Raw genomic sequence first — 26791 nt, forward strand, 5'->3', positions numbered from 1 at the left:
GGAGTGAGTGCACACTCGAGAGGGGGTGGGGAGCCACCTTTAGAAAGGAGGAATGTCAAAGAATCTGTGGACATGTTTTAAAACCACCCCCGATGCTCTCGAGTGGCCCTGTGTGTCCACACACTGGTGCTCACTCAGTGCCCAGGGGCTGCAGTGGGCTCCACTCCCAAACAGGGTGTCCAGCAAAGCAGGGTGGTGTGGACAGATGCCTGTCCCCAGCAGGGCCTCCTCCAGCCCTCTCATGCATTTCCTCTCCAGGAGATCTCAGTTGTGGCTTCGAGAAGTGAGGGTCGAAAAAAGTGGGTACCCAAACCACAGCCATTTCTTTCTGTTGAAGAAAAGTAATTTTGCTATTCAGCAGATATGTATGTTCTCTAGGCCTGCTGTAAGAAGTACCACAAGCTGGGGGCTTCATAATTTTATTTACTTATTTATTTTTTCCCCCAAAGCCCCAGTAGATAGTTGTATGTCATAGTTGCACATCCTTCTAGTTACTGTATGTGGGACCCGGCCTCAGCATGGCTGGACAAGCGGTGCATTGGTGTGCGCCTGGGATCCAAACCCAGGCCGCCAGCAGTGGAGCGTGCGCACTTAACCGCTAAGCCACGGGGCCAGCCCAAGCTGGGGGCTTCAAACAATAGAAACGTATTCTCTTACAGTCTGGAGACGGGAACTCCGAAATCAAGGCCGTGCTCCCTCTGAATCCTGTAGGGAGGATTGTCATTGCCTCTCCTAGCTTCAGCCTTCCGACCCCCACAAGACCACTTAAGAATGGCTTTGGGCCCATAACACTTCTTTTCGATAGATAAGGAGCCCACACAGCCCGTGTGGGGCTTACTGCCTGTGCGGGATAGCCTTCCCCGTTGGGACTCGGTGAACGCACTCGAGTTCTGCTTAAGCTTGAGCCCTCAAGCCCGCCCCCAGCTTTCAGCATTTCAGACTCCACAGGGGAGAAGCCAATGCCCTTCTACTGTGGCACAGGAAGGGTGCATGCAGGCCAGATGCCCAGGGAGGGCCCCGCCTGCAGGGCGACCGTCCCCCACTGTGGAGGCTGACCTTGCCCGTCCTTCTCTGAGAGGAGCTTGTTCCCTCAGTGGTTGGCTGCCTTGCGCTTCCCTTGGCGACTCTGAGGGCAGGGTGCAATGGGCAGAAGGGTTTGGACTTCTACTGGTGGCTGGTGCGTGATGAGCTTTGCTCCCCACCACGCAGCAGAGGTCCTCCCCAGCATTAGGGACCGGTGCTGGTGTCCTGCTAGACGCCGGCAATCCTAGGTGTCTCTTGGCTTGTAGACGCATCACACGTCTCCTGCTCCGAGGTGACATGGCCGATTCCCTCTGTGTGTCTGTCTCTGGGACACCAGTCACTGGATTAGGGGCTGCCCTAACCTGATATGGCCTCATTTTAACTAATTACATCTGCAACAACCCTATTTCCAAATAAAGTCATGTTCTAAGATACTGGGAGTTGGGACTTCAACATAGTTTTGAGGACACAATTCAACCAAAACCAGCAGTTGTGGATACAGAATTTGTAACTTTAAAACATGCATGCATTTGTTCGTGTATTCAATACGAGTTTAGTGAGTGGTTATTACACACATGTGTCTCACTCCAGAGAAGGGTGATGGATTTGAGGACCCAGCCCCAGCCCTCGGAGAACTTGCATGCTGGTCAATACAACTTTAAAATGTTTTTAATCTTCACCATGTCCACTATGAGGAAAACAGGGCAGGCATTATTTTATTACATTGACATTCTGTGGTTACCAACATAATAATGTGTTCACTGCATCCCTGTGAAGTATACAGACAGAAATCTCCATCCACCAAGACTCCGTGCCCCCAAAAGGGTTTGCCCAGCGGCGGTGCTGAAGAAGGCAGCGAGCAGACCTCTGAGAACCACACTTCTCCTATAGCTTCATAAACGTCACCTCAGTGGTTGCATAACCATCTATTTTGTGGATGTCCTAGGACTTTTGAGAAAACTTCTCCAACTTCTTGGTTTCAGGGACCCTTACAATCTTAAAAATTTATGGAGGACCCACAAAGAGCTTTGTTTACATGAGTTATATGGATTGACAGTTACCTTAGAAATTAAAATTCAGAAATTAAAAAAAATAGTAATTCACTTAAAGATGATACACTCATTACATGTTATATTTTAAAATGAAAAAACAATGACATTTTCCTAAAAATAAATTAGTGAGAATGCTTGAAGTATATGAAAAACATCTGGCCTTACAGACACGTGGTTGGAAAAGGAAAGCTATTTTAACAGCTTGTTCTTTAATTCTAAACCAAAGCTTGATGAGAGGCAGTTTCTTGAGTCGTCTGCATGTGATTCTGAAGCCAAGCCCGTGAACTTTCTGCACGCTTACATTAGTCCACGGGTCTGTCTTGTGCTTGAGTGCATCTTTTACCCACGAGTGGTGCTGCAACATCCAGAGCACGCGCCACTTCCCCCAAACGGGGGCTCTGGGAGCCTAGGGCCTGAGGAGCAGTGGAGGGAGGGGACGGGTGATTGCATGGTGAGCTGGGGCCTACCTCTGTCCTGCTTCCTGTCTGGTAAGTAGTTGTGATGCGGAGCCTGAGTGGAGGGCAGAGCGTGGCGCCCCTGTGGCATCCTTGGGCCTGGGGATGGCATCATGGTCTCACAGCCTCTTGGGTCCAGGGTTGTCAGGAGAGGGTTGAAGTCAGTGACTTGTACGAGTGTGTTTTCCTCTCCTCTGTAACAAACCACGAGCGAAAGCTCCCCTCCCCTTCGGAGCCCCAGGTGGGCTGGCATCTCCTCTGGCTGTTCCTGGAGAGAAATCTCCACCTCCACCCCCAGGTTGAACTAACCCATCCTGCCAGCCAAGCAGAGCCCACTGCTGTAGCCTTGCTCTCTCAGAGACAGAAGAGGTGAGCAGAGGTTCAAATGCCAGGCCTGAGGTCCTGTGGCAGACACAGGCTAGGTTGTGAAGCACGGGAATCAAAGAGACCGGGGAGTCCGGGGTGCCCTCAGGCTCTGGAGCTGGTGGCCACAGCTCACCCCGACCAGACAGCAGTGGGCTGCTGGTGCAGGCTCGCCACCACCTGCGTGCATTCTCCCCACAGCCCGTGCTACGCAGGCTTGGTCTCCATCTCCTTCTGGGCCTTCTCCCTTTGAGTTTATTGGCATTTATTTCCAGGATGTGAGGACAGGGAAACTCAGATAAATGACAAACACAGACCATGCACACCTGTTCTCATATTTACCAGATAATAATTAAGAGCGGCACTGACATAGGCTCAATAGTTTAATCTTTAAAAAGAAAGCCTTTTTCTATCACTGGCTTGAGTACACTCTACATTTTTGAAAATAGAATGAAAGTGCAACTCTCCCAATGATAACATCACTGAAACCAAGTTTGCTTGAAAACTTCTCATTCTGGGAAGTGGCTTCAGAGGTCTTCCTACTGAGGTATGAACACAGGTTCACCGCTTAGTCCTAAACAAGACATCTATTTCCTGCTTTCTCTGTCCTCCGAGGTCTCGGGCAGCTGCTAACAGTGAGAGCAATGATACTGGGCACATCAGGAGAGCTCAGGTGTACCCACCCTGTTCAGAGAGTGGACAGCCTCAGCCACACTCTGCGTCCTACCCTGACTGCCCCTGCAGGTGGGGAGACGGAGAAAAGGGAGATTACCGCCACAGAGCTTCCTCCAGAAAGCCTCAGGCCGGGAACAGGATGCTTCACAACTGCTCGGGCTCTGGGTGGGGCAGCTGCATCACGCTAACCACCGCCCAAGGGCTTCCCACTGCACCTTTCAATCAAACAGCACGGAGCGGTTGTACCTGGCTCCAACTCTAAGGAACTACGTAAAAGCTGAGTGATGCTTGTCTTCTTACATTCTGGAAAATCCAAGGGCTTCATATTCCAGCCCTTTACCCCTTATTAAAAAACAGAGAGATGGGACCAGCCCTGTGGCACAGTGGTCAAGTGCATGTGCTCCGCTGTTAGCAGCCCGGGTTCAGATCCCGGCGCGCACCCACGCACCACTTGTCAGGCCATGCTGTGGCAGCATCTAACATAAATTGGAGGAAGATGGGCACCGATGTTAGCTCAGGGCCAATCTTCCTCAGTAAAAAGAGGAGGACTGGCGTGGATGTTAGCTCAGGACTGATTTTCCTCACACACAAAAAAAGTCACCAATTCTCAGAGCGTCCTTCTCTACATCTGGGTGTCTTTTATGGCTCAGTGATAACCAACTGAATTTTAATTTTAATTAAATTAAATGAGCACATGTGGCCTGTGGCTACAGCGCAGCGCGGAGTCAACATTCACAAGGACACCGCGTGGCACCGTGCCCATTCACAAACCAGAACGTTCAAAGCCCTTTTTAGGGCTTACTGTAGGATATGAAACGTGCAAACTGCAGGATTCCGACTAGACAGGCGGAAGCATCCGGACATGGTGCTCTCCCGGGGCAGGCCCTCTAGGCAGGCGCCCTTCGCACCTCCAGGTGACAAGGGACCTGCATCCGGGGCTTGTCACCTGTTCATGCACATTTCCCCGCATCCTTTCCCCGCTCACGTGGCCTCGCTTGGAAGCACAGAGGGGTCCGCGCTCCGCAGGCGCGTCGTCCGATCACCGCAGGTCTGCCGGCAGCGCCGACCCGCCGCGAGTCCAGACGCCCAGAGAGAGCGCCACGCGCCCGCCCCCGCCCCCGCGCAGGCGCAAGCGCGCTCAGGCCTGCCGGGCCTTATTTCTCGGCACTGCCCGCCTCCCTGCCGAGCGCCAAACAAGTCTCCGGGCACGCCCCTGCCCGTGCGTGCGCGGCCCCGCCGCCTGCGTCACTAGGAAGCGCGCGCCCGGCCGCCGCCGCCGCCGCCGAATCCTCAACAAGGAGCGGAGCCCGCGGCCGCCGCCGCCGCCGCCCGCGCACCCGCCGCCCACCCGCCGGCGCCCGCGCAGGCCCGGCCGTGGCCCAGGTAAGCGCACGGCCCCCCCGCGGCGAGGCCGCCCGCCCCGCCGCGCGCGCCGTCCAGTCAGGGGTCCCTGCGGAGCGTCAGGACGTTACGGCGGGGGGAGGGGAGCGGGGGAGGGGCGGCGGCGGCGGGCGTCACGGGCGTCACGGGCCCGCGTCAGGCGGCGTCGGCGGCGGCGTCCGCCTCCATCTTGCCGGAAGGCGCGGGCGGTGCCGGGCATGGCCTCGGGTGGGATCGCGGGGCCCCCTCCCCCCTCCTGGGACCGCGTGGACGCGGGTCCTTCCCCCCTTCCCCGAGGAGTGGAGTGGACGTGGGTCTCCTTCCCCCTCCCGGGAGCCGCGTGGACGCGGGCCCTCCCTCCCCCCTCCCGGAGCCGCGTGGACGCGGGCCCTCCCTCCCCCCTCCCGGGAGCCGCGTGGACGCTGGTCCTTCTCCCCATCCCCCGGGAGTCGCGTGGACGCGGGTCCCCCTCCCCCATCCCGGGTGCCGCGTGGACGGTTGTCCTTCCCCCGTTCCCTCTCCCGGGAGCCGCGTGGACGCGGGACCCCGCTCCCCCTTCCCAGGAGCCGCGTGGACGGGGGCTGGCCCCCCACCCCCCGCCCCCGCCCTGGAGCCGTGTGGATGCAGGCCCCCGCGGACCCTCGGTGGGGCCGTGTGGATGCAGACCCTTTGATAGGAACCATATCCATATGGACCCATTGGTAGGTACTGTATTGATACAGACCTGTTGTTGGGAACCATATTGATACAGACCCATTGGTAGGAACCATATCCATATAGATCCCTTGCTATTGCCAGCAGTGACCTGTTACATACTTGGTTAACTTTATAATTCATTTAGTTGGTTGACTTTTCCCTTGAACCAATGTTTTTTCTTTGCTAACACTTCAAATACAAGTTGCAATTACATCAGTCTTTTTTTTGACATACAAAAAGCTGTACGTAATTAATGTATGTTACCTGATGAGTCTGGAGATGTGTATATATCCGTCAAACCATTATTGCAGTCTATGCCATAAACTTGTCCATCACCTCCAAGAGTTTCCTCCTGCCTTCTTATTTTGTGATAAGAATGCTTAACATAAGATCTACCCTCTTAGCAAATTTTTGCGTAGACAATACAGTGTTGTTAACCGTAGGCACTGTGCTGTTGTAGATCTCTAGGGCTTACTCGTCTCCTACAGCCAAAACCTTGTATCTTGGACTAATAGCTCCCTGTTGCGCCTCCCCCCGCCCCTGGCAGCCACCATTCCAATCTGCTTCTCTGAGTTTGACTATCTTTGATTCCTCATGTAAGTGGAATCATGTAGTATTTGTCCTTCTGTGTCTGGGTTATTTCCCTTAGCATAGTGTCCTCCAGGTTCATCCATGTTGTAAATGGCCGAGTTTGCTCCTGTTTTAAAGCTGAATTATATTCCATTGTATGCATATACCACATTTTTATCGGTTCATCCATTGGTGAATATTTAGATAGGTTCCATGTCGGGGCTGTTGTGAATAGTCTGCAGTGAACGTGGGAGTGCAGATATCTCTTGGAGATACCTGATTTCATTTCCTTTGGATGTATACCCAGAAGTGGATTGCTGGATCATGTGATATTTCCATTTTTTTAGTCTTTTGAGGAACCTCCATACTGTTTTCCATAGTGGCTACACCAGTTTACATTCCCACCAGCAGTGCACAACACAGCACTGTACAACAGTATGCCTCAGTCTTATTAAGAGTAAAATCAGATGGATTCAATAAACCCCACAGGTAACAAGATAAATGAAGCAGACTGCTTGTTCAGAAATTGTTTCTTCATAGGAAGTATCTTACAACTTTTTGGCAAGGCATACTGGATGGGAGAGGAATTTGTATATTTATATACAAATATGTAAGTATTGTGTTTCTGTAAATTTAGAACCCTTGTAAAACTATATTCAAACCTAGGCCTTAAAATAATAACCCACTTCATGACTGAACTAGGAAGGGAGGCTGCTCAGATATCTTCAGGACCAGAACACAAATTCATGTGTATCGGGGGCTGCACTTACATGCCTGGTGCAGCCTGGCTGGGTGTGATGTGGAGGGTGTGGTTGAGACTGGGGAGCTGGTGCATTTGTGCTCCACCTGGAGAGTGAGGCTGCTGAATCCCAGATTCTCTAGGAAAGGCTGGACTAGAGGGACCACCTCCAGGGGTCACTTCTTCTGACGTTGCAAAAAAATTTGAAACAATGTGAAGATCAAAGAAATCATGCCTGTGGATTACTGGTATGTGATCTCTGCTGTGTTTCTAGTGGCTTTTTTGTGTGTGTGTGAGGAAGATTGTCCCTGAGCTAACATCTGTACCAATCTTCCTCTATTTTGTATGTGGGATGCCGCCACAGCATGGCTTGATGAGCGATGTGTAGGTCTGTGCCCCGGATCCGCACCTGTGAACCCCAAGCTGCCGAAGCAGAGCACACGAACTTAACCACTATGCCACCAGGCCGGCCCCTCCAGCAGTATTTTTGTCAAAGGAAAATATTTGTGATTTTGCAGAAGACATGGAAAACCGGATCTGAATCTGATGTACTAATTGTGCACTAACATTTTTGTTTTGTGTTTGTATATTTATGACCAGAAATGCTATTTTTAAAATATTTCCTCATATTTTATTTACCTCAGAATTAATTGGGGCTCAGTTCACACTAGTAAGGAACCCGAGCTTTGGGATTAGAACTGGGCTTGGATCTCAGGTCCACCGTGTATACAAAGGAGCTATGAGGATCATGCTCGCTGGTCGGGGAGGTGCGATTCCCATAGCAGGGGGTGTGATGATTACTTGCTGTAGTGCTTATTCTGTGTCTAAACATCATTGTATCAAGGACTTGAACTATTTTCTGTGAAGTAACTTGTGTGTGTTGTTTTGAAAACTTAATACAGTTGCCATTGGAAGGGCAAGAATCCATTTTTGAGCATTTACACTGCTTCGTGTTCTGTGAAGTTTTGAACTTTGGGTGAGAACGGCTGCCTGTGAATGGACCCTTGTCTTTCTGCAGCTTTTGGTTGAAGCTTGACTTGCATGGCCCCTACGGAGCCCATCTAATGAAAATAGAGGTACCTTGTTAAGATAGCTAAACCCTGGGAAATCAGCACCATAGATCGGTATTACTTTAACTGCAGTTTTAAAGTGGAGTTTTATTCATGTTTGTTTAAAGCTCTTTGTTTCAAAGCCTAAATCTAAAACACAAAAGTTATATTTTAGAAGTATTCAGTAAGTCTGTCAATGTACGTGAATTCGTTGTTGTAGCTCTTCTGGCTAAAAAGCATCTGAAGACAGCCTTGGAGACCCTGGCACACGCGGGCAGCCCCGGCAGCTGGAGGTGTTCATGTTGAGCCCCTGTAGGCGTCCAGGCTGCCAGGTGTAAACTGGAGTGGTGGTAAACAGCCCGTCGTGTGAGGGCATTCTGAGGTTTTTAAGTATGATGTCTTTCCTGGCTTTTTTACACAGCCTTTCTTTCCATCACTTGTTTTTTATACCCTCTAAAGCAAGGAAAGAGGAATACTTTCTTGTCCTGAGCATCTAATCGTTAGTTCTTGTGTTTAATATTGTCAACTTAAAAAGCGAGCTCACCAGTTACTTTACCTTCAAAATAAGTTTATTCGGGAATAGCCAAAAGAATTGCAATTCTGGATGTGCATGCCATGGCAAACCATAGGCAAATCTGGAGAACGAAGGAGGGAGCTGCTTTTATAGAGAAAAGGGGGAGGGGGAGGGGCTGTTCTGAAGGAAAGTCGTTGGAGGAGAGTGACAGTTCAGGGCTGCAATGGCTTTTCATTGTTTGAGCTTTGGTATTTCTCATTGGCTAAGCTTTGGTGTTTCTCATTGGCTGAGCTGTAGCGTTTGTCATTGGCTGGGCTGTGGTGTTTCTCATTGGTTGAGCTGCGGCTCCTCGTTGGCTGAGCTGCAGCATTTCTTGTCTGGGCTGCAGAGTTTCTCATTGGCTGGGCTGTTGCTGGGTGGGGAGAGAAATCTTTCTTCAGCAGTAAACTAGTTGTACTTCCTGTGGGAGAAGCAAGGCTGTCTCCTCCTGTTTGGAGTAATTGATGATGAGGGAGGGGATCCGAGCTCCCCCTGCAGGCCTCCTCCGCTCCAATGTGCTCCAGTTTGGATTCTGTTACTCATTTCCCAAGGCTGGATTTCTGTGATCTTGCTGGGTGCTCAGAGGCCTGGCAAGGCGTGGGTGGCTTCCTGGGAGGAGCGTCCAGCGAGCGAGTGCAGTCGGGGGCTCCGTCTCAGGCACGGGTGGTTGTGGCCCTGTCCTTGGGCATGCTCATCGTTTCGCGCAGTGCTGGGCAGGTGATGTTATTTGCACCTTAACAAGTATAATAAAAAGGGAGTTGTGAAAATGTTTCCTTTTTAGTAAGTTTTTATATTGTCTACTTTTTAGTCTATATCTACTCCTAATAAATCATTCTGTTGTAATATGATTAAAAAAGTTTTGTTATTGTGATAACAAATTCACATACGATTTACCACCTTAACCATTTTTAAGAGTACGGTTCAGTGCCATTAAATACATTCACACTGTTGTGCACCCATCAGCACCATCAATCTCCAGAACTTTCTCATCTTCCCAAACTGAAACTTGGTCCCCATTAAACACCAGCTCCATCCCCTCCCCTAACCCCTGGCACCCACCATCCTACTTTCTGTCTCTGGGAATTTGACTCCTCTAGGTGCCTCCCATGGGTGCATTCACACAGTGTTTCTCCTTTTGTGACTGGTTTATTTCACTGAGCATAACGTTCTCAGGGTGCATCCGTGTTGTAGCAGGTGTCAGGATTTCCTTCCTTTTTAAAGCTGAATGATATCCCTTTGTATGTACGTATAGACCACACTTTATCTACTCATCTGTCGATGGACGTGGGTTGCTTCCACCTTTCGGCTATTGTGAATAATCCTGCTCTGAGCCTTGGTGTACAGACAGCTGTTTGAGTCTCTGCTTTCACTTCTTTTGGGTATAAACCCAGAAGTGGAACTGCTCGATCGTATGGTAACTCTATGTTTAATTTTTTGGGGAACTGCCAAACTGTTTCCCACAGCAGCTGCACCCTTTTATTTGTCTGCTAACACTGCATAAGGTTCCAGTTTCTCCACGTCCTCAACAACACTTTCTATTTTTTGGTTTTGGTTTTTTTTTTATAATAACCATGCTGATGAGTGTGAAGTGGTACCTCATTGTGGGTTTAATTTTCATTTCCTTAATAACTAGTGATGTTGAACATTTTTTCATGGGTTTACTAGCTATTTGTATGTTTTCTTTGGAGAAATGTCTGTTCTGAGTTCTTTGCCCATGTTGTAAATTAGGTTTTTTTGTTGTTGAATTATAGGAGTTCTTTTTATATTCTGGATATTAATCCCTTACCAGATATATGCTTTGCAAATATTTTCTCCTGTTGTGTAGTAGCCTTTTCGTTCTTTTAAGAATGTCCTTTGATGCACGATAGTTCTTAATGTTAGTGGAATCTAGTTTATCTATTTTTTCTTTTGTTGCCTGTGCTTTTGGTGTCATATCTGAGAAATCATTGCCAAATCCAATGTTATGAACTTTTTCTCCTATGTTTCCTTCTTAGAGTTTTACTGTATTAGCTCTTATGTTTAGACTTTTGATCCATTTTGTGTTAATTTTTGTATGTGGTGTAAAATAAGGGTCCAACTTTATTCTTTTGCCTGTAGATGTCAAGTTGTCCAGTGCCATTTGTTGAAAAGACTGTCCCCCTTCCCCAGGGAATGGTCTTGGCACCCTTGTTGAAAATCAGTTGACCAGGGGCTGGCTTGGTGGTATAGTGATTAAGTTTGCGCACTCTGCTTCAGCGGCCCGGGGTTTGCAGGTTCAGATCCTGGGCGTGGACCTACACACGGCTCATCCAGCTGTGCTGTGGTGACGTCCCACATACAAAATAGAGGAAGATGGGCACAGATGTTAGTTCAGGGGCAATCTTCCTCAAGCAAAAAGAGGATTGGCAATGGATGTTAGCTCAGGGCCAATCTTTCTCACCAAAAAAAAAAGAAAGAAAAGAAAGTCAGTTGATCATATGTGTGAGGGTGCAATAGCATTTTTTTTGCCAATTTAATTTTTTAAAAAGATTTGCAAATGGTAAGATAAACTTTTATGGTTTTTTGATAAACAGTTTTATGAGTTCTAACACACGTATAGATTTGTGTAGCCACTCCCGCAATCAGAATACAGAACAGCTCCATCACCCCAAAAATCTCCCTTGTGCTATCCTTTTATAGCCACATCCTCTTCCCCCAACCCCTGGCGTCCACTGATTTGTTCTCCATCACTGTAGTTTTGCCTTTTCCTAAATGTCATATAGATGGACTCGTACAGTATACAACTCAGCCTAATTCTCTGGAGATTCATCCAGATTGTTGCACCTATCAATAGTTTAATTTTTTTTATTGTTGAGTAGTATTCTGTTGTATAGTTGGACATACAACATACATATTCTGCTGTATGTTTGTTTACCCATTCATCTACTGAGGGTCATTTGGGTTTTTTCCAGCTTCTGACAATTATGAATAAAGCTGCCATAAAAATGGGTGTACAGGTTTTTGGGTAAACACAAGTTTTCATTCCTCCTGGGCAAATAGTTAGGAGTGGGATTGTTGGGTCACATGGTAAGAGTATATTTAACTTATTTATTTATTATTTTTTTTGTGAGGAAGATCAGCCCTGAGCTAACATCCATGCTAATCCTCCTCTTTTTGCTGAGGAAGACCGGCTCTGAGCTAACATCTGTTGCCAGTCCTCCTCCTTTCTTTTCCCCAAAGCCCCAGTAGATAGTTGTATGTCATAGTTGCACATCCTTCTAGTTGCTGTATGTGGGACGCGGCCTCAGCATGGCCGGAGAAGCGGTGCCTCGGTGCGCACCCGGGATCCAAACCCGGGCCACCAGTAGCAGAGCGCGCGCACTTAACCGCTAAGCCACGGGGCCGGCCCAGAGTGTATTTAACTTTATAGGAAATTTCCAGACTCATTTCCAGACTGGCTGCACCATTTTGCATTCCAGTGAGCTGTGTATGAGAATTCCAGTCACTTCACATCCTCACAGACTTTGTATTGTCAGCTTTTTGCTGTTGCTTTTTTAAGCTATTCTAATAGGTGTGTAGTAGTGTGTCATTGTGATTTTAGTTTGCATTTCCCTGTGGGTTAATGATGTGGAGCATCTTTTCATGTGCTTATTTTTTTTTTTTTTTTTTTTTTTAAAGATTTTATTTATTCAGTTTTTCCCCCCAAAGCACCAGTAGATAGTTGTACGTCATAGGTTCACATCCTTCCAGTTGCTGTACGTGGGACTCGGCCTCGCGTTGGACGGAGAAGCGGCGCCTCGGGGCGCTCCCGGGATCCGAACCCGGGCCGCCAGCATCAGAGCGCGCGCACCTAACCGCCAAGCCACGGGGCCGGCCCTTTTCATGTGCTTATTTGCCATCCGTATATCTTCTTTGGTGAAGGGTCTGTTCAGATCTTTTGCCTGTTTTTTATTTTTTATTTTTTTTTTTTAAAGATTTTATTTATTCATTTTTTTTCCCCCAAAGCCCCAGTAGATAGCTGTATGTCATAGGTTCACATCCTTCTAGTTGCTGTATGTGGGACTCGGCCTCGCGTTGGATGGAGAGGCGGTGCCCCGGGGCACGCCCGGGATCCGAACCCCGGGCCACCAGCATCGGAGCGCGCGCACTTAACCACCAAGCCACGGAGCCGGCCCCATGCCTGTTTTTTAAATTGGGTTATTTTCTTATTGTTGAGTTCTTTATATATCCTGGATGCAAGTTCTTTGTCGGATATGTGATTTGCAAGTATTTTCTTCCATCTATAACTTCTCTTTTCATTCTCCATTATAGTCTCTGTTCCATTGTAATAGACATACTTTTTTGAGCTGTTCTAGGTTCAGAGCAAAATTGAGTGGACAGTACAGAGTTCCCATATATCCCCCTTTCCGGTCTCCCCCACCATCAACATCCTATACCAGAGTGGTAGGTTTGTTATCATCCATGGACCTACATTGACGCATCATCAACCAGAGTCCGTGGTTTACATTAGGGTTCACTTTTGGTGTTGTACACAGTATGTTTTGTTTCATTTTTTTTTAATTAAGATTTTATTTTTGGGGGCCAGCCTAGCGGCATAGTGGTTAAGTTTGCACGCTCCACTTTTGCAGTCTGGGGTTCTCAGGTTCGGATCCCGGGTGAGGACATATACACCACTCGTCAAGTGGCAGCATCCCACGTACAAAATAGAGGAACACTGGCACAGATGTTAGCTCGGCGACAATCTTCCTTGAGCAAAAAGCGGAAGATTGGCAATGGATGTTAGCTCAGGGCCAATCTTCCTCAGAAAAAGAAAAAAAAAGATTTTATTTTTTTGGAGCAGTTTTAGGTTTACAACAAAATCGAGAGAGAGTTATAGAGATTTCCCATATACCCCCTGCCCCACACATGCATAGCCTCCTTCATTATCAACATCGCTCACCAGAGTGGTACATATTTGAGCAACGATGAACCTACATTGACACATCAGAACCACCCAAAGTCCATAGGTTAATTTAGGGTTCCCTCTTGGTGTTGTACATTCTTTGGGTTTTGACAAATGCATAATGTCACGTATCCACCATTATAGCGTCACACAGAGTAGCTTCACTGCCCTAAAAATCCTCTGTGCTCTCTGCCTGTTCGTCCCTACCCCCCCCGCCCCCCAACCTCTGGCAACCACTGATCTCTTTACTGTCTCCATAGTGTAGCCTTTCCAGACTGGCTTCTTTCACTTAGCAATGTGCATTTAAGGTTTCTCCATGTCTTTTTGTGGCTTGATAACACATTTCTTTTTATCTCTGAATAATATTTTTTTATATGGAATATAAAGTTTGTTTATCCATTCACCTTTTGAAGGGCTTAATTTTTCACAGTCTGCTTAGAACAGCATTCTGTCACTTGGAGTGGAGTGGAGGTCTGTTTGCTGTCCCTTTTACGTCGTAGATGTTACACGTCTGCATACATTGAAAAGCCCACCAGGCAGTCTTAGAATTTTTTTTTTTTTAATCTTTTTTTTTTTTTTTGTGAGGAGATCAGCCCTGTGCTAACATCTGCCAATCCTCCTCTTTTTTTGCTGAGGAAGACTGGTTCTGGGCTAACATCAGTGCCCATCTTCCTCTACTTTTTTTTATATGGGACACCGCCACAGCATGGCTTGCCAAGCAGTGTGTTGGTGCGCGCCCGGGATCCAAACCGGTGAAGCCCGGGCCGCCGCAGTGGAGCGCGTGCACTTAACCGCTTGTGCCACTGGGCCGGCCCTCCAGTCTTAGAATTTTTGCTTTCAGCTGTCATATGTATTTAAAAAACTTTAGAGGAAAATAGTTTATTGTATCTACCCAGATATTTGCCGTTTGCTTGCTCCTCCTTCGTTGCTGAAGTTGCAGGCTTCCCTCTGCTATAATTTCCCTTCTGTCTGAAGAAAATCCATTAGCATTTCTTTCAGAGCAGGTCTGCCTGTGACCAATTCTCTTAATTTTCTTTTATCTGAAAATGTCTATTTTGCCTTCATTTCTAAAGGATCTTTTCACTTGCAGACTCCTTTTCACTTGTCCCTGCCTCTGGCCCCATGGTTTCTGATGATGATTCTGCAGTCCTCTGAATTGCTCTCGTATGGGTAATATGTACTTTTTTATCTGGCTGTTTTTGAGATCTTATGTTGTCTTTGGTTTTCAGCAATAGGATTAGGATCTGGGCATGGATTTCTTTAAGTTCATCCTGTTTGAGGTTTGCTGAGCTTCTTGAGTGTGTAAGTTTATATCTTTCACTAAATCCAGGAAGTGTTCAGCTATTATTTTTTCAAAGTTTTTTTCCAGTGTCACACTTTTTTCTTCTTTCCTTCTGGGTCAGTGATATAGATGTCCAACTTTTTGATATAATTCCACATTCCCTCAAGCTCTGTTCATATTGTTTTTCCATCTTCTTTCTGTTGTTCAGATTGGATAATTTCTATTGATCTGTCTTTATTTTTATTACTCTCTCTCTTTTCTCTCTCATCTCTATTCTGATATGGAGCCTATCCAGTGAATTTTTTACTTCTGTTATTATTTTTTTAATTCTCAAATTTCTGTTTGGCTACAACTTCTGCTCCTGTGCTGAGACTTTCTATCTTTCCATTTGTTTCTTGCATGTCTGGCTTCATCTTGAAGCAGTGTATCATAGCTGCTTTAAAGTCTCTGTTGAGTCCAGTGGTCATCTCGGAGTGAGCTTCTCTGGATTATTTTTTCCCTTGAGAATTGGTCAGACTTTACTGGTTCTTTCTATGTCAGATAATTTTAGATTGTGTTCTTGATACTTGGAATATTACGTTGTGAGACTCTGGGTCTTGTTTAGAGGGAGAAGGGAGAAGGTAGCCATTTTTGTTGTAGCAGGAGGTGGACCTGGTCCAGGCTGTAGGCTCCCAGCCCTCCTGTGGGCGTGATCCTCACGTCAGTTCAGTCTCCGAGTGTTTGCAGAGCACCTTGGATCTGTCCTGGGGGTCAGTTCTCAAGACCTTTGGTTTGCCATTTAGGGTCAGGTTCCCGCATGGACGGTTGTGGGGTGACCAGGCATTTGTACACACTGGGGTGCAGTTCTTTTCAGCACCTCCCTCCTCTCCAGTCTCCCTCATACTCTGACCCCAGAGTTCCCTTTCTTGTCCTCTGCCTGGAAACCTGGGCTCTTGTGTGTCCTCTGTGCTATGACACCTTGGGAGAGGGTCTGCTCTGGGTCAAGCGTCAGAGGATGGAGAGTGGGACAAATGGGGACCCCCACGGTCTTTGGACTAACTTGCCTCTAGTCCCTGAGTTTCAGGTGCCTGCCCGTCCCCCGCCGTCACAGGGTTTTAGCAGGGACTGGGCTTGTGGGACAGCAGAGCCAGCAAAGACAACAGTAATGATAAAAGCAGGGCATTCTGCCCTTTCTGTCTTGACCAGAGACAGGGCTTGTCTCCAGGCGCTTTCTGTGCCCAGCTCTGGGGTACGGGCTGCCTCTGAGTTCAGGCCAAGGGACACAGAGGGACAGTAACAACCAGGAGACTCACCTCCAGAGGAGTCTCCTTGGACTGATCTCCTTCCTCGCCCCCTGCTGTGGACCGCTGAGTTTTTAGGCCCAGGTGTAGCGGCTCAGTGCTTTCTGCTCAGGGATTTTAGCTCTTATGGTGGCAGAGACAGTGGATTGTGCTTATTCCATCCTCACCAGAACTAGAAGCCCTGGAGTAGCCCTTCTCTTGCCGTTGTTTCTGTCCGAAGTAGTGGGCTGGGCCTCAAGGATGGGTCCTCGGAGGTACTTACAGGTGCGAGTGCTGCGAGTTCTGCTGGGCAGACACGGAGACCGCCTGTGACCTGTGCTCTGCCTGTTTCCTCCAGGACTTGGGACCCTGGCGGAGTGACACTCTTGGTCCTGGGTGTCTTCTTTAGCTGTGCCATGGCGACCCCGGATGTGAGTGTCCACATGGAGGAGGTGGTGGTGGTGACGACGCCTGACACTGCAGTGGACGGCAGCGGCGTGGAGGAGGTGAAGACTGTGCTGGTCACGACCAACTTGGCTCCTCACGGGTGAGGATGGGCCCCTGTCCTTTAAGGGCTGGTCATGCTAGGGCGGGCGTCCTGGGCATAGTGTAGGGGGCGCTTCAGGAGTGTCCTTTACTTACAGTTATTGTAAACTGGGCTCAAGTGTCTCTGTGAGGAGAGAGTATGAAGGAAAAATAGAAACATCGCACCAGCCAAGAAGCAAAGATAGTGCTGCTGCTTTGCCTTTTTCTCCTGCCTCAAGATGATGATGTGGTTTTCATTCCGAAAATACGTGGTCATTTCTCTTTGGATAAGATGGACAGTGGGGACAATTGGGAACTGGTTTTTCAAAATGAAGTTGAAGACACAGAGATTTTCTTGACACTCCCCCTGATACTGTCAGTGTTTTCTTCCCCATCTCTTATGATAGACATTCAAATAGAAGGTTAGTTGGCAAAAAAGCTGACATTTGACTTAACTACTGGCTTCCTTTGCTGTCCCCAAAGATGGAATGGTCACATAGGGGCAGAATGGCTCCTGCCTGTGCACTGCCTGTTGCCTCTGCCCCTCTCTGGAAGGGCTGAGAGGAAGGGGCCGGTCAGCCCTGGGCAGAGCGGCTGGCTTTCCTCGTGCTTCCTGCCCGGAGGGGTCAGGCTGGGGCAGGTCTTCCTGTCGGCCTCACATTTGCTGCGTCTTGTGTGCGGTGTGTTCACACTGACCTCAGCACGTCGCTGCAGCAGGGGGCAGCTGTTGCCTTTTCACTGTCTGAAAACTTTTGAGAGGAAGGACGAGACCGGGGCTCGGCTACAGTGGCGGTTCCTGTCGCCGGCATAGAGGACGCCGGGTTTCGCTCCTTCACACAGGCAGCTGCTGCTGCTGTGCGGTCTGACTGGGCCTCGGGTCATCTTTGTCTTCATCCCCATTGCTTTGGGGCTCTGCTGCTGGGACCGATGCTTTTAACCTGCCCTGCTGTGGGCAGAATGGAGGCAGGGTTGGCTCCTGGTCGGTTCCTGGTTCAATTTATGTGATACTCAAGTGCTTCGTTGACAGAGCGCCTGACTGTGTCTGTGGAAATGCAGGACCTTGAGACTGGACTTTCCCACCTAAATTCTCACATTGTCCTGGTCAGTATTTGCATTGTCTGTGTACATGCTGTGGGCAGGTTTCCAGACAGTGACACCAGCGTCTCCAGTCCACATGCTCTGCAGTGACCTCCCATTCCCCACCAAGAGGCGGTGCCCAAGCCCCCTCCCTTGGATTTGGGACGGCCCGCGATGAAGACAGTGTGGCAGAAGTGACACTTGGTCAGAATGGCAGCTCCAGCTGCCATAACAGAATGCCATACGTAGGGGGGCTTACACTCAAGAAACTTATTTTCTCACAGTTCCAGAGGCTGGGAAGTCCAAGATCAAGGTCTAGCAGTTTGGTTTCTGGTGAGGATTCTCCCTGGTTTGCAGACGGCCGCCTTCTTGCTGTGTCCTCACCTGGTGGAGAGGCAACTGTCTCTCTCCCTCTTCTTACAAAGCCACAGTCCTCTCAGATTACGGCCCATACTTTTATGACCTCATTTAACCTTAATTACCACCTAAAGACCTCATCTTCAGATACAGTCACATTAGGGGTTAGGGCTTCAGCATATGCATTTGAGGGGACACAACTCAGTCCATAGCAACATGCTTCTGCCCTTTACTGGAGGATGAACGTCTCTGCTGTCAGTGTTTTGGGAGCTGGTTTAGGGGCAGGAGGGGTCTCACTGTCCAGCATCCTTGGGTTCTCTCAGTGTCCTCTGCTTTCAGGACAATGCCCACCCCCAGCTGTGCTCGGGGGCCTGTAGGCAGGGCTCTGTTTGTTCCTCTTAGGGTCTTCTGCCAAGTGGGGCTGGGGACAGTGACTGGCTGCGTGAGCAGGGATCGGGGGTGGGGGTGGGGGTGGGGGTGGTCATGGTCATGGTCATGGTCTGGGGATGTAACTGCTCGTTTCCCAGCTTTCAGCCAAGTCTTCTTACTGTGACTCTTCTCGTTCCTGCTTCCATAGGTAGCTAGTGCCCCCAGGTCTCTAGGTTTGGGGGTTTGGGGCATAAATTGGGTTAGTAGTCATCTCATCCCACGTTTAATTTGCCGTTTTACTGAGAAGTTTACAATAGATTTTTAAAAATTGAAAATAATTTGTTATTACCAAATATATAGGGTAGAAAATGAGAAAATACTGATAAGCAAAAATAAAAGCAGAGCACATTCCTACACCCAGGATTCCTACAGCTAATACCTTAGAATAGATCCTTCCAGATGGTCTATTTATATATGAACATATGAATGTTTCTTTCTTTAAACCATCTTATTATTAAATGTAATGCACAATAGAAAGTATGAAGTGGACATGGAACACTGAAATAGAAGATTCCAGCACCACAGAACCCACCCCCCACTTCCAGTCACACAAATGAGATCTGATCGTACTGTATGTGTGGCGTTTTGTTTTGTGTTAGTGATCTCCACCTTTCCATGTTGACACATGTTCCTCTCTTCTGATACTCAATCCATGCTCATCACGGCTTCTTTCAGGTAGGCCCTCTCTGCCTGAGGGGCAGGCTGCTGTGGGACAGTGCCTTGGAGATTCCCAGGAGCCCTGGGCATGGCCTGAAACCTTCTGGGGTTTGAACAGGGGGTCGTGCAGCTGCATCCTTGATTTGGTCTTTATTCTGAGACCATTTCTTTCTTTCATTTTTTTTTTTTTTGAGGAAGATCAGCCCTGAGCTAACATCCATGCTAATCCTCCTCTTTTTGGTGAGAAAGACTGGCTCTGAGCTAACATCTGTTGCCAATCCTCCTCCTTCCCCCGCCCCCCCAAAGCCCCAGTAGATAGTTGTATGTCATAGTTGCACATCCCTCTAGTTGCCTATGTGGGACGCGGCCTCAGCATGGCCGGAGAAGTGGGGCATTGGTGCGTGCCAGGGATCCGAACCCGGGCCGCCAGTAGCGGAGCGTGTGCGCTTAACCACTAAGCCACAGGGCCGACCCATCTGAGACCATTTCAAACTTTGAAAATCTTTTGCCAGGTGCGAACTGGTGATGTAAAACAGTTTGGCCCCCATATTTCCTGCAAATTCTGCATCCCACAGGAGACTTGCCCTCTTCCCACACATCATCATCTGCACTCCAAGAGCCGGTTGATACTTTCTGCTTTCTACGTGAAACTTTCCTTCTGAGAGCCACACACAAGTTCCTTAGGGTGTTTTCTACCTTCAGTGACCAAGGCTTACGTTTTTGCCAGTTGTTCCCCCACTGCATGGCATGGGGTCCCTTTTCCAAGCCTCTTGCAGTCGGTCCTGCCCCTGGCCGGCCCTGCTAACATTTCTCTGCCTTCTCCCAGGATTTTGTGATAGCACCACCCCATTTCTGGTATGGTTCTATATTACAGTTACATTTGCTGCATAGCCACCACAAAACTTAGTAGCTTAAAACAAACAGCACGTGTTTGTTATTTCTTAGGAGTTGGTGGGTTGGCCCAGTGGTTGTTCTGGCCTAGGCCTGTGCTGCTGGGCCCCGCTGGGTGGTCTCACGTGCCCTCACTGGAACGTCCGTGGCGCTAGCTGGGGTAGCTGGGGGTTCTCTGCACATAGCTCTCACCCTCCAGGACACCTGCCTTGGTGTCCTCATGGCGGAAGGTTCCAGCAACAGGCGTGGGAGTTGCAAGACCTCGTAGGGACTGGCTGCATCCTGTGGTCATAGTGCCAGGATACTGAAGTGCTGCCCATGTGAGTCAGTTATTTACAGAGGAAAGGAGAGGCTGTGTGTACCTTCTCCTTTGAGAAGGACACCCCATGGCAGCAGCTGAGGCAAGTTTATCTTAAAGGACCTGAAGATATTTCTCTTCTTTTTCTGCGAGAAGTTTTATCTGTTATCCTACTAGTTGAAAGTTGGGATTTGCTTGGATATGTGTTTAAGAAAGGATGGGGGAGTGAAGTGAGTTAATTACTTTGTGAGCGCTGGGTTCTCTCCTGCCTGGGTATTTGGGGGAGAGCTTGGGAGCATTCCTCATTGATGCTTAGGGCTGCCTCCCGCCCACCGCTTTGCCATGGCAATGCGCACACTTGACCAAGGCTGGAAAGAAGAAAGGAGCACTTTATAGATAGCCAGCAGTCCCCACAAACATTTGCTTTAAGTAAAGTGGACATTTTTTGAATGAAGTTTGAACTGCAAATGCCAATTAATTGGCTTCTCACGGAGCGGTGGAGGATCCCTTCCTGCGTTGTGTGCGAAGTGGATGGGCACAGAGGCAGCTGTGGTCGAGGGTGACCCCTCGTGTCTGCCTTCCTGGAGGGCCCTCCGTCTTGGTGGGAGCCAATCGACCTGTGTTTCCTCAGAGCGTCCCTGTGGATGGCCGTGGCCTCATTTGCATGCAGCCTGTGATGGGGACCGCGGCTCTGGCTTGTTAAACGCTGAGCTCTCTTCCCCGTCGCCCACTCCTGACTCACTTCCTCTTAAGGACTGTCCTGGTTCTCTTGTGTGGAAGGAGCACATTTTCCTGTTTTGTCGTTATCTTCTCCACCTTCCAAAGTTCTGGCGTAAAAGGACAGCTTCTCTTTCTGAGTTCACCCACCCCGTTGGAGTGCTGATGTTCTCAGTATTGTTCTTCATGTGGCAGTCGCTCTTCATGGCCCCAAAGACCAGATTCCAAGTAGGCATTTCTCATCGGCTCTCATTCTGACTGGTCTGAAGTGAAACAAAGCCTTGGAGACTTGGAGAGCAGTGACTTGACAGGGCGGCATCCCCGGTGCTCCGGGGCAGTGGTCTTTGTCAGAGGAGCGGTTGTCAGCAGGCTAGAGCGGGCCCCCACGTAGAACATGCACTGCTCTCAGGGTGCTTTGAGCTCTGTCAGGCCTTCCAAAGAGCAGGTAGACTTAGATGTGTGGGAGGCTCCTTGGGAGAAACACCTGTGAAGGATAAAGGGAGGGTGCAGGGGCCGTCTGACCCTGCAGGAGGAGGGGGGACGGAAGGAGTTGGGTGGGAAGAGCCTCAGACCCAGTGGTTGGAGGGGTCCAGCCGGGCACTGGGACACTGACACAGACTGCTGCAAGTGGAACCCAGGCCCAGGGGCGGCCGGCTCCCTGTAGGCAGGTTCTCTGTAGGGAGCTGAGTGCTGCCCCACGGTCCCCAAGGCCTCCTGTTCTTCTCTACCTTGTGGGCCCCTCCTCCAAGCCTTTGCGCTTCTTGCTCCTGTTCCTGCACCCACGGCGGCCACTGCCTTGACCACCCCTCGCCCACCCTCAGATGCTTCCCAGGGGTCTGCGGCAGATCCCCAGGTGTCTTTTAGCCAGTGCAGTCAGCAGTGTGGGCCACCCCCTCCCTGTCTCCATGGTGGCCTCTCTCCTGGGGCCTCGCTTTCTCTGCTGCTGCCTAGATGCTGGCATCTCTGGGCTCAGAAGGGCTCTCTCCTCCTTACTCGCCACTGTCACCTTTCCCAGGGAATCCCCTATCTGACCAAGGCTTCACCATGACCCCCATGTCTGGGCCGAGCCCTGACCTTGGCTGAGCTGCAAATCCACTGTGAGAAACACCTGCTGGGTGGGTAACAAATGATGGCGTATTCCCAGAATGGAACACGAGCCAACGACCAGGATGAAGAACTAGGGCTCTACACAGCCACAGTGAACTTCACAGGCCTCTTGAGTGAAAAGAAGCCAGACCCCAGAGTCCATACTCTGACTTCTTTATAGGAAGTTCAGAGGCTGTAGACCTGGTCTCTGGTGCTAGAAGTTGGGATGGTGGCTGCGCTGAGGGGCAGTGACTGAAGGGACCTCAAAGGATGCTCCTGTGGCCTTCCCCTGCTGCCCCTGGGGGTCTGAGCCCTTCTGTGTGTGGGTTATGCCTCAAAGTCTCCCAGCCAGACAGTGGGCATCCCACAATCACCCCAAGTTCTTCGTGCCCCCCAACCCAGAGCCCACAGAGGCCAGGTGTGTCCCCTCCCATAGTGTGCCTGTCCCCTTGGCCCTGGGTCCTCTGTGCTGCTGAGGTTCACACTCAGGAGCCTCTCACCTGCTCTCTCCCTGATTTCTTGCCCCTAAAATCCATCCTCCACTCCACTGCTGAATGTTCTTTCTGAACCGAGTCTGACCACGTCACTCCTCTGAAAGATCCGAAGGCTTCCTGTACCCTCCAGGCTCAGTTCCTACCATTCAGCATGGCAGCGAGGCCCCCCCACCTCTCTGCCCTGGCTCTCACCCCACAGGCCTCCTGGGGTCCCCCGTGCTCTCTGCACTGGCTCCTGGCTCAAGGCATTTTTCAGGTTCAGCGTCCCCCGGAACAGGTGGCTGCCCTGTCTCTTTGTCTTGATGGCCTGAGTTCTTGCTCCTCCCAGTCGGGGGAGGAGGTGGGGAACTGTGGGAAATCAGGGCTGTGTCCTTGCGTCCTCTACCTCAGACTCTGGGCTGGGGGCACGGGTCAGGTGAGCGCCTGCACCGTGCTGGTGGGAGAGCGGCCGCTCTCGGGCGGCCTCGGGCTCAGGGCTTTGCTGAGGGACTGGAGGGACATCATGAGCCATTCAGCACAGCGTGTTTGTTTGTGAGCAAACCTCTTTCTGAAGTGTAGCACCCAACAGAAGAGTGCCTGCATCGCATACTCAGTGGTCACCATGTGAGCACACCTGGGGAGCCCTGCCCAGCCCCGCCTGGCTTGTCCCATCCACGTTCCTCCTGGGTTCCACAAACCAGACCAGCCTCCTGTCTCAGATAGTCGTGCATGTCTTTGTGCATGTATGAGAACGCGTTCTCTGCAGGGGTAGTTCCCAGAGTGGGGTGCTGGCTCAAAGGTGCACGCCCTCCAAGCCGTGGACAAACCCATCACAGTGTCACACATCTGCCCCACCTCACACGGCTCGTGGCTATCACATGGCTGTCACACTGGTTTGGTGGTGCTGCTGCTGCTGGAAGCGGTCTCCATCTGCACTGCTCATGAGCGAGGCCTTGGGCTGGCCTCCCCTTTCTGCATGGTCTCTAGTCGTGGCCTTCACCCTTTCCTTTTGCGCTTTATGCTGTGGGGAGCTCTTTCTGGAACACCAGGAAGTGAGCTGCTTGTCTTCCTTGTGTTGACATGTTTCCCCCTAGTTCTTTCTCAAAAAATTGGTGTTGGGGCCAGCCTGGTGGTGTGGTTGGGTTTGCGTGCTCCACTTTGGTGGCTGGGGTTCGCGGGTTTGGATCCCGGGCACAGACATACACACTGCTCATCAAGCCATGCTGTGGCAGTGTCCCACATATAAAGCAGAGGAAGATGGGCACAGATGTTAGCCCAGGGCCAATCTTCCTCAGCAAAAAGAGGAGGATTGGCAATGGATGTTAGCTCAGGGCTACTCTTCCGCACCAAAAAAAAAAAAAAAATTGGTGCCCCCCCCCCCCCCACCAGAAAGTTTTTATTTTTATTTTTTTAAGGCAAATTTCTCATCTTTTTTATTTCTGGGTTTTGTATTGTATAAGAAAACCTTTTACCACTTTTTGGAACTATTAAAAAAATGTTCCTTTGTTCTTTTTAACACTTTTAAGGTTTTGCCTTTTGCCTTTACATTTGATTTGTTAGTAATTTATTTAGGCCATGGGTGATTTTTTTTCTCCTTTCTAAAATTTTGTATTTTTCAGTGGTTTCTATAAGTGTATGAAATCATTATAATAGGATAAAAGACTTTATTAAAGAAGAAACTTTATTAAAGAACGCACTAGGCCCGCTTACACATTTGTTGCCTCCACAAACACGTGGTGCTGGTATCATGTGCCAGGCGCTGTTGTGGGCACCAGAGACACAGCTGTGAGCAAAACAGACCGTTGGAGAAAGACCTGCGGGGGGCAGCAGTGCAGTGACCGTCAGCACAAGGTCCCTTGACCCGCAGGGCCACTGGGATTCTGGACTACCATAGGAACATGCGGCAGAAACGGCAGCAGAGGGTGTGTGAGGCCCACTGTGGTTGGGTGTGCTGATGTGTCCCTCTTCACCCCCCTCCTTTCCAGGGGCGACCTGACAGAAGATAGCATGGAGACAGAAAACGCTGCTGCGGCCGCTGCCGCTGCCTTCACAGCGTCCTCGCAGCTCAAGGAAGCCGTGTTAGGTAGGGAGCCTGTCTTCTTGCCACAGTTCCTGCAAGCAGCTCTGGAGGTGGTTTTTCACAAGGGGACAGTGCTCTGATCAAGAGGGTAACAGTTAGGTTCACAGTCCCTCTGTGGGCTATTCCCCAGAGATGGGCCAATGGTGCGAGAGAGGCCTAGGCTCCAGGTCCTCCCAGGGGCCTGGCTCTGCCTGGAAGGGTAGTCTGGCCTCTGCCCATGGCGGGTGGGGAGAGCTTTGCAGCTCTGCTTGTTGTAACTTTCAGTGAATGGTAATGAAAACTCTTTGTGACACTTTTGTATTTTCCTGTTGCCTAGCATTAAAGGCTGCAGAACTCTTTAAAACATTAAGAATAAGTTTCTCTAGAATTGTTCCAAGTGAAGTTTGATGTCATTTCCTTAAGTGACTTTTCGGTTGAACTATACTTTAATATAATTATACTAATATTACTATCGTTAAATTAATTTTGTGAATTTACCTGAAACTAACTCAGGGCTGATAAGAAACGCACCTGCCCACCTGGGTCCTGTCCCAGTCCTTCCTGGATTTGATTTTTGATTTCCAGGTTGGCAACTTTTTTGTGCTTTTGCAGGAAGTGCTTTGGAGGGGTTGTGACTGATTTTTTGTGCTTATCCTTTCCCTGTCAACCACCTTGTGAGAAGTGAAGATGGCCGAAGAGGAGGAGAACCTGGAGGCTGAGATCGTGTACCCCATTACCTGCGGGGACAGCAGGGCCAACCTGATCTGGAGGAAGTTTGTGTGCCCTGGCATCAATGTGAAGTGTGTTCAGGTGAGGATTCCCACACAACCAAGCAGGCACATGTGTCAGGCTGCAAGGGAAGGCCCTCACAGTGCTGCTGCCACGAAGCCGACACATGAGATCCCTGCTCCGAGGGGTGTGGCCTGTGCAGTGGGGGTGTAGAAGGCAGAATCCCAGGGGTGGGAGTGAGCAGAGGACAGGGAGTAAGCCTTCAAAGACAGGCAAGATTGTTGCTGAGGGCACAAAAGAAAGCATCTAGGAATTGTAATTCTCTGTTACTGGAGCAAAGCTGTGGAGGGAGGCAGGGAAGCAGTTCTGCTCATATGGGAGGTGGGCAGCCGAGACCCGAGCTGATGTGGGGAGCTGGCTTTATTTGGCAGATTGAAGGAAAGGCGTGCTTTGGAGCGACGCATTTAGTCGCCATAAGTGAGATGAATGAGAAAGCTATTCTTTCTGGCAACAGGGTAGATTAGTTGCCCAGACTCTACCTTGTGCTGAAAACAGACAGAGATGCTAGTTAAGATATTTTCCTAGAGCGTCTTCTAGGTGCCCCCTTAAGCTGGCAATAAAAGGAAAAAATATGCAGGCCGAGGGCCCTAGGAGAGGTGGGGTTGGAGAGAGGCAGAGCTCCAGCCCAGCTTCTGCCTGCAGAGCTTTGCCCGGCACTGGTCTTCTCTGCTTTGCAGGCCTAGAGATGAGAAGGTGAAGCCCAGGGCTCCTCCGAAGTGTGTTGTTGAGGGGGATTGTCCCCTATAATGCTGCTGCATCCAAGTCTCTCCCCTCAGTGTTAGGGCGGGCCACTGACGACATCCTCCCAGCCCCGCCCTGTCCGCCGCACAGAACAAAAACTCCTGCTGCACATCTCAGCTGAGTGAGGAGGGAGCCCTCCTGAGCACCCGTATGTGGCCACACAGTCTGAAAATGTTAAACTGAGAGTTTAGTTGCGAGCGGTTCCTGGCTGGCAGTTCCCCTAGGGATCTGACAGAAGCAAATGAAAAATCCTTTTTGGAGGAACTCATCTTTATCTCAGTAATTTCGGCAAAGTTCCAAGAGAGGGAGTGGCTCGCGTAAAGCAAACAGGAACACTGAGCACCCAGGAAACAGAGCACCCGAGTGCGTGCACACAGCACCTCAGACGCTTCAGGCTGTGGGACTTGGAGACACGAATATAAAATTATGTTTAATTTATTTCAAGAAATAAAAGAGAGGCTTGAATATGGGTAAAGCATAAGCAGATTTGGAACAAGACAACTAGAAATGAAAAATAGAATTAAAATTGAACACTTAGTGGATAGGTTTTACAGCAGATTAGACACAGTTGAAGAGATAATTAGTGAACTGTAAGATAGAAGTAAAGTTATCCAGAATACAGTCCACAGAAATAAAAAGAGGGAAAATAGAAGCAAGAGAGTCGAATGCATTATCTGAGTTCTGGCAGGAGAGAAG

At 49.6% G+C, this 26791-nt stretch overlaps 1 protein-coding gene across 3 annotated transcripts in view; it reads left to right on the forward strand.

Moving 5' to 3' along the window:
- The first annotated feature begins 4854 nt into the window (after nucleotides 1-4854).
- GMEB2 (glucocorticoid modulatory element binding protein 2) overlaps nucleotides 4855-26791 on the forward strand; it is a 35856-nt gene continuing 13919 nt past the window's right edge. The window contains exons 1-5 of one of the 3 annotated variants that reach the window (XM_087444969.1): nucleotides 5673-7201; nucleotides 7318-8029; nucleotides 16355-16543; nucleotides 24492-24589; nucleotides 25248-25375. In XM_087444969.1, the coding sequence (XP_087301095.1) occupies nucleotides 16413-16543; nucleotides 24492-24589; nucleotides 25248-25375 (357 nt within the window). In that variant the 5' untranslated portion in view covers nucleotides 5673-7201; nucleotides 7318-8029; nucleotides 16355-16412. Of the gene's footprint in view, nucleotides 4952-5588; nucleotides 5650-5672; nucleotides 7202-7317; nucleotides 8030-16354; nucleotides 16544-24491; nucleotides 24590-25247; nucleotides 25376-26791 lie in introns of those variants that run through there. The other 2 variants (XM_087444968.1, XM_087444967.1) reach the window with 2 other exon arrangements.

This window comes from Ceratotherium simum, chromosome 21, assembly GCF_057802395.1.
Source record: "Ceratotherium simum simum isolate JZ-2026a chromosome 21, ASM5780239v1, whole genome shotgun sequence".
Taxonomy (NCBI): domain Eukaryota; kingdom Metazoa; phylum Chordata; class Mammalia; order Perissodactyla; family Rhinocerotidae; genus Ceratotherium; species Ceratotherium simum.